The sequence below is a fragment of the Schistocerca serialis genome, chromosome 6 (assembly GCF_023864345.2).
Source record: "Schistocerca serialis cubense isolate TAMUIC-IGC-003099 chromosome 6, iqSchSeri2.2, whole genome shotgun sequence".
NCBI classification, from domain to species: Eukaryota; Metazoa; Arthropoda; class Insecta; order Orthoptera; family Acrididae; genus Schistocerca; species Schistocerca serialis.
The window spans coordinates 681,875,550-681,887,697 of NC_064643.1; the positions used below are offsets into that span (position 1 = coordinate 681,875,550).

A 12,148-nucleotide genomic window follows, 5' to 3' on the forward strand; every position below is an offset into this window, starting at 1 on the left:
TCCAAGTGGTTACGTTTCACATTGCAGTGAACAGAAGATGAATGACTGTTGTGATCAAATCTGTGGCGAGGCCCTAGATTTGATTACGTTTATTTGACAACAGGCGATATTTGATACAGTTCCCTATTACACCATCAAATTTCTTTGATATAAATATTTGAATATCAACTTTGACAAAGAAATATGATAGTGTAATACTGGCCTTACTGGTTCTGCATAAGACAAAAACCTCTTAGGGTTTTTCTCGTATTGGTTGACAAATATTGTATTTAACCATGGTGTTGTTGATAGCTCTAATTGCATTCTTTTGTTCCCTTTCACGTCTGATTAGATTTGAATTATTCATCCAGGGATCATCTTACGTTAGCACAGGATTTGCCATAATATAGTGAACATAAATAGCTGAAAATACACATAGACATAGACAATATAAGTGTGTTTTATGACGAAAAGAGAGGAAATAGCCATATCTTTGCTGAAGGAACAGTCCCGGCATTTACCTGAAATGATTGAGAAACCTCAATCAGGATGGCCAAACAGAACAAACTCCATCCTCCCAAGGTCAGTGCCTGAACAACTACACTGCCTGTATGATGTTGTATGATGATCTTTTATTTGCACATAAATTCCTGTATTTATTGCATTGCCAGTAGGATGTTGAATACCTCTCAACAACAAAACATAACTAAAAAATGGCCATACTATTGAGTAAAGTGAAAATTGTGGTTTGGTTGATGGACAAAATCCTAATGCTGACTGTGTATCTGGCTGTTGCACAAAGCAAAACAGGTTTTGCAGGTTGCATGCCCATACTTCTTTTTCACATTATTTCACCCTCATGGTATGTCTTTTACAGAGATTTATTAATTACAAAGTGAATAACTTGTAGTATTTATTTACAAATGTATAAGCTGCTGCTACTGTTTTTTGAAGGGATTCTGGTGTGATTTCCTTCCTTTGCTTTATTTAGCAACAAGCATGGTGTAGAGGCCTTCTAAATGTAAGAATTTCCTTGTACTATTAGTTTTCACTTATAGTCAATTGTTCTTAATTTCTGTTTTCCTTCCCCCCCCCCCCCCCCCCCTTCCTTTTCATCCTTTAGAGCAGATATTAATATGTCACTATTAAAATTACTTTTTTCCTTGCAAATTCACCATGTTGGCACTTGACATGTTGTTCTCACTTTTCCATTCAATAATGTTTCCATAATTCTGTGTGTTTGTTCTTATATTCTTTGTTGTGATTGGCATGATCCCATAGGTTGATGTATTCTCTTTGAAAAGGCTTACGCTGTAGGGCAAGATTGACATGTTAATGACTTTCATTTTAAAAAATGTAATTGATTTATTCATTTGCAGGTGGATTTCTTGCCCAAAAGTTTGCAGAATTCACAGTGCAGTGCCCACGTGTTGCTTCTCTCATACTTTGCAACACATTTACAGATACATCAGTCTTTAGCTATAGTGATTCTGCAACAATGTAAGTTAACAAATGGGTATTGCTGATTTATCTGTATTTTAAAGAAAGCTGTACAAGAGCTATATAATATTGTGCAATATTTGGGCATAACATTGCTTTAGATATTTGAGAGTATATGTTGTTCAAAATTGTCAGGCATCTGAGGAGGAAGGGGGGGGGGGGTGATTTAGGGGAGTGGTTGCAATTTACACTCTGATCCACTGCTTTACAGTTACAATACTATTGTGGAAATAGAAACTTACTTTTCATTATTTAAAGGGACAATAAAGAACCCTAATTTTTATTTGGTGGAAAATCTCTTTGATCAACCTGATTTGGGTATAACACTTGAGTATAGTAGTAAGTTTTGGAAGGTTTATAATAGTAAAAAATTGTTGCAATCATGTATGTAGTTTTTAATGTCTGACTGGACTGCACATTCATTTTCGTCAAAATTTTAACCACATGTTCCTTTTTCAAATCAAATTCTTATTTGCTTTTTCCAGTTTCTGGATGCTTCCTTCTCTTGTACTTAAGAAAATGGTGATGGGCAACTTTTCAACAAATAAAGTGGATTCCAGAATAGCTGATGCTATAGATTTCATGGTGGAAAGAGTAAGTATAGTTCCATCCATCAATCTATCTCAAAGTATTACAGTGGTAAGATTTTTGTATACTTGTTCATACTCTAAAAGTTGGTATAAAACATTTGTGTGATTCGTGGCAATGAATGTTGGATATAGATATCATTCTCTGTTGTTACTGTCACACAATTGGAACAGTCTGTTCTATTACTACATGAAATAAATGAAGTGCCACCATAATTTAAATCATATATAAAATATATTCCCAGAAATTCACCAGGAAATTTTCATTACATTTGCTTGAGTAGGTAAAGAAGCATGAAACTAATGGAATATATTATCAAATTGAGGTAACACTAATCAAAGAACATACGCAAATGATTGACCGACATTTCAGTTCACATCACTTGAGGAATACCCAAGGTTGATGGGGACTGACCATTGCTGGCAGTTCTCTATGCTGTAATATAATCAGTGTGCAAATTGAAGAGTGATCAGATGACTTGCCACTCTCTCTACTGTGGTACATCACAAGCAGCACCTGCAGGCTGCTTCATAGTTACACCGACCCTTCCATACAGTGCCTTTTAAACCAGTGCCACAACACAGAGCCCAGAGTGACCTGGGGAGTCCCCATTTTCCCCTAACTGTTCAACATTATAAGGAAGACAGAAATTATTAACTAATAACTCACACAAGGAACACACACAAACAGTATCTACACAAATCATAGCATGTTGCACTGCATTGCTCGATGGGAATCTGATTCTTAATCATCCTTTATGGCAGTTGGAACATTCTTCTTGGAAAGACAACTTTCTCCGCCATAAGCACTATTCATTCTTCAGTTTAGACAAATTAGAACACCTGAACATGTCTCAGCAATCATCATTGTGATTGGCATTTCAGTATTTTGTTTGTCTGATTGTAAAGGTCTTAACTGCCCAGATAGTAAGAATGGCGAAAAGTGTTGCCACAAGACAATGGCTGTTGAAGTGTATAATCAACGGGCAAACTCTTGAAAATATTGCATACCCCACTTGGCTTAGTCTGCTGTGTGTAGCAGCTCTGTTGGGTTGACTGAGGGTTCTTTAACCTCATGCAGAATTTCATGAATCAAATAATGCTCTTGGTGGTTCAAGTGGGCCACAACTCTGAATTTTAAGAAGGATGCTATAATTTAAAAGTGTGAACATATTACATCTCACAAATAAATTTGATGCTCTTGATCTTGAAGAAAACTGCAGTGAAATGAACAATAAATAGTTTTTCTCATCCTTGATGTGAACAGTAGGCTGAAAAGAAGATAAATGAAAAATACTGTTACTACAAACCTCTCTGCGAGTAATGAACCAGGCAAATATACAAAAGGTGTAGATAAAAATTAACTTCACTCTGTGAGGAAGAAAAAAAAAAAAAAAAATCAAAGTACATGGAGACTGCCACACGAAGGGACTTTCTCAAAAACTTCAGTGCATTAGCAGTTCACTTGCAGTAACAGGTATGATTAAGTCAGGTGAAGGACAGTGTAATGATTTGTGCTGGAGCTAGTGACATCTAAAAAAATAGAGCTATGAACATGAATGAAATTTCCACTCTGCAGCGGAGTGTGTGCTGATATGAAACTTCCTGGCAGATTAAAACTGTGTGCCGGACCAAGAATCAAACTCGGGACCTTTGCCTTTCGCGGGCAAGTGCTCTACCAACTGAGCTACCCAAGCACGACTCACACCCCGTCCTCACAGCTTTAATTCTGCCAGTACCTCATCTCCTACCTGCCAAACTTCGCAGAAGCTCTCCTGCATATCTTGCATCATTCTGGAAACATCCCCTAGGCTGTGGCTAAGCCATGTATCCACAATATCCTTTCTTCCAGGAGTTCTGCAAGATATGCAGGAGAGCTTCTGCGAAGTTTGGAAGGTAGGAGACGAGGTACTGGTGGAATTAAAGCTGTGAGGACGGGGTGAGAGTCACGTTTGGGTAGCAGAAAATCCACACTGGCCGTGTCTCTCAATTTGGAAAAGGCCTACGACACCTGCTGGAGAACTGGTATCCTCTGTACTCTTTATATGTGGGGCTTCCTTGGGTGCCTGCCCTGTTTCCTTCGGGCATTTTTACAAGACCGAGTTTTCAGGGTGCGTGTGGGTTCTGCCTTGTCACACCTTTATCCGGAAAAATTGGGTGCCTCATGGTTCCATCCTGAGCGTCGTCCTCTTTGCTATCGCCATTAATCCTACATTGGCCTGTTTCCCGCCAGGCATCTCCAACTCTCTTTTTGTATACGATTTTGCCATCTATTGCAGTTCTCCACAGACCTGTCTCACTGAGCGGCATCTTCAGAGCTGTCTTGATCGTCTGTACTCCTGGAGTATTGACAATGGCTTTCGCTTTTCCCCTGACAAAACCATGTGTATGAATATCTGGCGGCACAAATGTTTTTTCCCACAATCTCTGCATCTTGAGCCTGTTGCCCTTCTGTTCATTGAAACTACAAAATTTCTGGGACTCGTGCTCAATAGGAAACTCTCTTGGTCCTCCCATGTCTCTTACATGGCAGCCCGCTGTACGCAGTCCCTCAATCTCCTACGTGTCCTCAATGGTACTTCCTGGGGTGCTGAATGAACTAGTCTCCTCTGTTTGTATTGGTCCTTTGTCCGTTCGAAACTAGACTATGGGTGCTTTCTTTGTGTCTGTACGTCCATCCCTCTTACGCTGTCTCAACACTATCCACCATCATGGCATCCATTCGGCCACGGGTGCCTTTTACACCAGCCCGGTTGAGAGTCTGTATGTTGAAGCTGCTGAACTACCACTGCCCTACCATTATAACTTTCTCCTCAGCAGGTATGCATGCTGTTTGTCTGCCATGCATGGCCACTACTCCTATGCCTCCTTCTTTGATGATTCCTTTGACCGTCAGTATGGGGCTCGTCCCGCTTCTCTGTTATCTCCTGGATTCGGCTTTCACCACTTGCTATGGCAGCTTAACTTCACACTATGTGCAACTTACCCAGTGGGTGAGACCCCTTCACCACCTTGGCATTGTGAAGCGGCCAATGTTAACCTTGGACTTCATTCGCTTCCTAAGAACACTACTCCAGCCTCAGTCTATCTCCTCCAGTTTCGCAACCTACATATGGAACTTCGAAAGAGTACCTATTTCTACACTGATGGCTCTTGGACTGATCATGGAGTCGGGTGTGCTTTCGTCATTGGCACCCGTGTCTTTTGATATCGGCTTCCGGCACACCCCTCAGTATTTACAGCCGAGCTCTTCGCCTTGTATCAGGCCACAGAGTACATCCGGCAACACAGCCTTTCCAATTGTGTTCTCTGCTCAGACTCACTCAGAGCTCTCCAAAGTCTATGTGCACTGTACACTGCTCAGCCCTTAGTGCAGCGGATTCAGGAAAACAGTCACTTGCTCACTCTTCGTGGAACCAATGTCATGTTGCTGTGGGTCCCTGGTCATGTGGGTCTGCCAGGAAATGAGGCTGCTGACGCAGCTGCCAAGACTGCAGTCCTTGTACCTCAGCCCGCAAGTACCTACATTCCATCCGACGATCTCTGCGTTGCCGTCTGTCGGGCGGAGATAATTTTAACTCAGTTGCGTACTTGCTTCCATGAAGATTTTGGTTTGATTCTGTTCTGACAGCAATGTCCAGAAATAGTAGCATGTATAATTGTCTCTGACATTACTTTTAGAAACATGCTGTGATAAAAAATAGCAACAAGCAGTCTAGTTCTTTTGATAATGTATTGAAAGGTACCTGAACTCCACTCATTCATTTAAACAGAGGTAATTCAGGGAGTGCATCAAAATAATACTATTCATTGTGAAGGGTAGGCTATTGAACTGAATGACAAACCTGACTAATAAAAACTTGTGCATTAGCTTCTTCATACCCACTACCATATTTTCTGTCAGCAGCACAGGTTTTGCTCTCCAGCTCACGTGAGTCATCGTCGTCTTCTGAAAAATTGCCGATGTCGCCTGAAAGATCGTCAGGTTCTGAGCCATAGTTCAAGAGTTCTTCAGTCTCTAAGTTTGACAAGCAATGTCTGTTTAGCCATATTCACTGTTTGTCTGTTTTTACACAAGGGAAGGGTGCACACAAATAGCACAACACGGCAGCCGACATAAAACAAAACAACCCTCAACAATATTCTAAGCGCTCAAGCAATTCCTGTAACACTGGTACCATTCCCGAGAGACTGGCACACTAGCCATCAACAATACACTTACGACAAGCCAAACAATTAGTCTCACCACTTACAAATGCAAGATATTCATCTTTGCTTGGAACTGGTTTTCCATCTGAGCACTTGATGTTCACACAAGTGTTTCTCTTTTCTCCAAATTTAATTGGGAAAATTAGTTTTGTTGGTGAAAGGCATCATAAAACATCCTGTTAAACTTTTGTAAATACCTACAGACCTCAAGAAGAATTTAATAATTCCAGCCCCAATGAAAGCAGGTATTGACAGGTGTGAAAATTGGTGAACTATCAGTTTAGTAAGTCATGGTTGCAAAATAGTAACACAAATTCTTTACCGAGCGGGGTGGCGCAGTGGTTAGACACTGGACTCGCATTCGGGAGGACGACGGTTCAATCCCGCGTCCGGCCATCCTGATTTAGGTTTTCTGTGATTTCCCTAAATCACTCCAGGCAAATGCCGGGATGGTTCCTCTGAAAGGGCACGGCCGACTTCCTTCCCAATCCTTCCCTAATCCGATGAGACCGATGACCACGCTGTCTGGTCTCCTTCCCCAAACCAACCAACCAACCAACAAATTCTTTACAAACTAATGGAAAAACTAGTAGAAGCCAACCTCGAAGGACATCAGTTTTGATTCCCTAGAAATGTTGGAACGTGTGAGGCAATACTGACCCTACAACTTACCTTAGAAGATATGTTAAGGAAAGGCAAACTTACATTTCTAGCCTTAAAAAAAGCTTTGACAATGTTGACAGGAATACTCTTTCAAATTCTGAAGGTGGCAGGTACAAAATACAGGGAGCAAAAGGCTATTTACGATTTGTACTGAAACCAGATGGCAATTATGAGATTCGAGGGGGCACAAAAGGGAAACAGTGGTTGAGAAGGGAGTGACACAGGGCTGTAGCCTATCCCCAATTTTATTCAATCTGTATTTTGAGCAAACAGTAAGGGAAATAAAAGAAAAATTTGGAGTAGGAATTAAAATCCACGGTGAAGAAATAAAAACTTTGAGGTTTGCCAACGACATTGTAATTCTGAGACATTAAAGGACCTGGAAGAGCAGCTGAACAGAATGAACAGTGTCTTGAAAGGAGGATATAAGATGAACATCAACAAATGCAAAATGAGGATAATGGAATGTGGTCAAATTAAATCGGTTGATGCTGAGGGAATTAGATTAGGAAATGAGACACTTAAAGTAGTAGATGAGTTTTGCTATCTGGGGAGCAAAATAACTGATGAGGGTCGAAGTAGAGAGGATATAAAATGTAGACTGGCACTGTGCAAGGAAAGCATTTCTGAAGAAGATAAGTTCGTTAACTTTGAGTATAGATTCAAGTTCAGTATTTTCTGAAAGTGTTTGTATGTAGTGTAGCCATATATGGTAGTGAAACATGGATGATAAACAGTGTAGACAAGAAGAGAATAGAAGCTTTCAGAATGTGGTGCTACAGAAGAATGCTGAAGTTTAGTAGATGGGTAGATGACGTAACTAATGAGGAGGTACTGAATAGAATTGGGGAGAAGAGAAATTTGTGGCACAGCTGGACTAGAAAAAGGGATCAGTTGATAAGACATGTTCTGAGGCATCAAAGGATTACCAATTTAGTAGCAGAGTGCAGTGTGGAGGATAAAACTCGTAGAGGGAGACAGAGATGAATACACCAAACAGATTCAGAAGTATGTAGGTTGCAGTAATTATTCAGTGATGAAGAGGCTTGCACAGGATAGAGTAGCATGGAGAGCTGCATCAAACCAGTCTCTGGAATGAAGACGACGATGACAACAACAAAAACAACAACATTAACATACTAACAAGCTTAGTTCAAAACTGTTGCCCACAAATAACCAAAAAAGTGAAAATAGAAGGTGCACCAAACACAAGCAGAATTACTGGTTCACACCTGAATTGCATAACCTGAGAAACACTGTTGTTGCCCCAAATAAAATGATTAAACTGGTGACCTAGAACTGAAGCTAAGACACACAAAAGTTGGGAAGGAGTACAGGACTAAGTTACATAGAGCAAACCAGAGAGGCAATGATGCTTTCATTAAAAATTCCAGCAACAAATTCAAAACTGCATGGAAGGTAATAAATACAATAACAAGAGAACATAAAAACAGACAAACTCCAAAATGGTCAGAAATATTAAACGATTTAATTATAAACACCAAGTGTGAAGCTCCTACTATCTCCACAACGAAAGATGCATCATGTGGAAGTACTTTCCACAACATATCTGACCTAAATAACTTATCTTTTAAATGGAGACAGGTTACTTGCAAAACTGTGAACAAAGTGGTCACAAACGCAGGCTGTTTGAAAGTAGGGAACGTTTTGGCATTTAAAAAAAAATGAAGTACAAGAAATACATTTTATTATATACATCTGAAAGAGCGACTGACGTACTACTTTTCCACATAGTCACCAAACACATTGAGGCACTTACCATAGCAGTGGACAAGCTTTGAAAGACCGTCGTCGTAAAATTCTGCCACCTGAGACTTCAGCCAGTGAGTCACGCCTGCCTGGAGTTCCATGTTGTCATCAAAGTGCTGGATTACAAGCCAGTTCTTCATCTTGGGAAACAAGTGGAAGTTGCTTGGTGCAAGACTGGGGCTGTAGGGTGGATGAGGGAAAATTTCCCATTTGAATGAATTAAGGAGTTCTTTAGTGCAGTTTGCTCTATGAGGTCGGACATTGATGTGCAAAAAGAAAATTTTGGACATCAGCTTTCCTTGGTGTTTGTTTTAAACTGTTGTTCTAAGGCTGTGCACAGTTTGACAGTACCAGACAGAATTCGTGGTTGCTCCATGTTCGAGAAAATCAATAAGAAACACACCTTGCCTATCCCAAAACACTGTGCCAACAACTTCCTTGCTGACAAGGTTTGCAAACATTTTAGTTTTTTTTTTTTTTTTTTTTTTTTTTTTTTTTTTTTTTGGGGGGGGGGGGGGGGTTCCTTGTTTGCCCCCCACTCCATGAACTGTAATTTTCTCTCGCAATTGATGTGTTTAATCCAGGTCTTGTCACCGATTACAGTTCGATCCAGTAATGAATCACCATGTTTGTGATAGGCCTCCAGAAATGTCAACATTGCCCCCATTCGCTGTTCTTTATGGTGCTCTGTGAGCATTTTTGGCACCCACTGTGCACAAAATTTGGTGGTAGCCTAGCTTTTGAGTGACAGTTTCAAACAACAAAGTCCATGAAGCTTATGGAAGAAAGTGAAAGCTCCGTTATTGTGAAGCGACGATTTTCATGAATCATTTCATCAATTTAGCGACAAGATCATCTGTCACAATGCTCAGGCGTCCACTCTTCTCTTCATCACAATCGTTAGTTCGGCCCTTTTTAAACCGAATGTACCATTTCTGGATGGAACATTCACTCATTACGTTATTTCCGTACACTTGGCACAGTTCACAATAAACGTCTATAGGTTTCAGGTTTTTTGCCAACAAAACCTGTATCACAGACCGCACCTCACAACTGGTGGGATTTTCAATTGCAGCGTACATTTCAAATTCAAATATTGAAAAAACCAAATGTGCAGAGACGTTCTCGCTGTCATCGATGGATGCCGACTGAGCTGCCGAGCTCACACATACCAAAATAAACACTGTCAGTGCACACCTAGCAACGTCAGATGGAAACGTTCCCTACTTTCTGAATAGCCCTCTTAGCTCAAAAAGTGAAGGTCTCTGTGGCATCTCAAACACCATCCTGGAACAAATAATTTACATTATTGATGGCCTTCTTACTTTACTGACTGACGCTCTCCTGTCGGGTTTGACATAAATCTTTCAAAATTTTCCCGAAGAGTGAGCCAATTGGGGAAGGGCGCCTTACATGGTGCATCATGTCCATCGTGCATTGAGATCTTTAGCCCACTTTTTCATCGTCACATTGCAGTCCTGTTCATTCTCCATCTCCTGGGTGAGGACACCTTCCTTAGTGTGTTTTCCACCATGCAATATGCAGTGCCATTTTCTGTGCTGACGATGACATGGACTTCTTAGCACCTCATATCCAGTGCGGTAGCCAGTCCGTTGTGATGAGGCCGCCATATACCCTGTCAGTTGTAGCCCCCTGACAACACAGGGATCACTCCGCTGATGCTTGCACCGTTAACTCCCAATGTATGCCATTGAGTTGATGGCCATCTCCCTGGGGCATCGGGACTCCCAGTAATGACCATCCTGCCAGGTGGCCCTTGCTGAGGCTGGGTGGCACCTGTGGGGAGGGCCCCTGGTGGCAGTGGTTGGCATCAGGGCGGATGACACACCATGAAGCGTAGTACGTCATCTCTTGCAGGTGGTCTGCCACCAGCAGTTTCTCAGTGGGCAAAGTCTAACTTCAGCACTAAGAAATATGACCTAAACTCGTTACCCTCCCTGGCCACACCATGGTAGGAACACCAGGCTAAGAATGGCAGTGGAGTTTTTTCGCCCCAGTACCTCGTATGTACGAGAGTTGATGGGGAATCTTTCATGTCCATGAAGCCTCAATTTTTTGTGGAGCATTTGGAGGAAAAGTTTGGGGAGGTAGAGGGCTTGTCCAAAATGTGCTTTGAGTCAGTTCTGATAAAAACATCCTCTGCTCAGTCACAGGCATTACTCACTTGTGACAAGTTGGGGGATGTTTCTGTTACCATCACACCCCATAGGAGCTAAAATATTGTCCAGGGTATTATATTCCTGAGCGACCTTCTTTCACAGTCTGACGACGAGCTGCATTCCAATATAGAGGGGTCAAGGTGTTCATCTCATCTGGCTTGTCCATCGGGGTCCGAGGGATAACCAGGTTGCCACCAGTGCCTTCATCTTGGCCTTCTGGGATGACACCTTACCCAAGATGATCAAGTTGATGGTCTACTGCTGCGACATCAAGCCATATATCCCTCCCCTGATGCTTTAAGTGCTGGAAGTTTGGCCATATGTCTTCCCACTGTACTTCCAGTGTCACATGTAGAGACTGTGGACGTCCATCACATCCCAATGTGCCATGTACCCCACCTCCCATCTGTGTCAGCTGTGGAGAGCACAATTCACCTAGCTTTCCAGACTACAGTATTTTACAGAAATAAGGATTTGAGGAAAGGCTGGAGATCGTGGTGGATTTCTGGCACCCACACCACTGCTATCTACTCTGTGTCTGTGGATGAGGTGGAGATTCTGGCATTCGCTAAGGACCTAGATCTCGCCGGACCCTCAGACACAATGGATATAGACTGCTCAGGCAAAAAGTCGGTGGCAGCAGGTGACCCTGAGGTGTAACCTGCTTCCTTGCTTGCTTCATGCTTTCCCAGCCTCACGATAATGTCATCCTCCAGTGGAATTGCTGCAGTTTTTTCCATCACCTGGCTGAAGTACAGCAACTCAAGTTTTACACCTGCTTTCTGCATTGCCCTCCAGGAAACTTTGTTCCCGGCAATGCAGACTCCTACCCCCCACGGCTATAAGGGATACTACAAGAACCATAGCGACTATAATCGAGTATCAGGTGGAGTTTGTGTTTATGTCCTAAACTCAGTCTGCAGTGAACCTGTTCCCCTTCAAACCCCTCTTGAAGCTGTGGCTGTCAGAATAGGGACGACGCAGGAAAAACTGTCTGCAATGTATATCTTCCTCCAGATGGTGCAGTATCCCTGAATGTATTAACTGTACTGATTGATCAACTCCCTAAACCTTTCCCACTTTTGGGAGATTTTAATGCCCATAAACGCTTGTGGGGTGGCAACGTGCTTACTGGCCAAGGCAGAGATGCCGAAAATTTACTATCGCAACTCGACCTCTGTCTCTTAAATACTGGGGCCATCACACTTTCAGTGAGGCTTATGGTTGTTACTCGTCCATTGATTTATCAATTTGCAGCCC

General features: G+C 42.0%; 1 protein-coding gene across 1 annotated transcript in view; it reads left to right on the forward strand.

The window, feature by feature from the left end:
• LOC126484506 (maspardin-like) overlaps positions 1–12,148 on the forward strand; it is a 54,174-nt gene that overhangs the window by 26,471 nt on the left and 15,555 nt on the right. The window contains exons 4-5 of the mRNA XM_050108042.1: positions 1,359–1,479; positions 1,965–2,073. Of these exons, the coding sequence (XP_049963999.1) occupies positions 1,359–1,479; positions 1,965–2,073 (230 nt within the window). The remainder of the gene's footprint in view (positions 1–1,358; positions 1,480–1,964; positions 2,074–12,148) is intronic.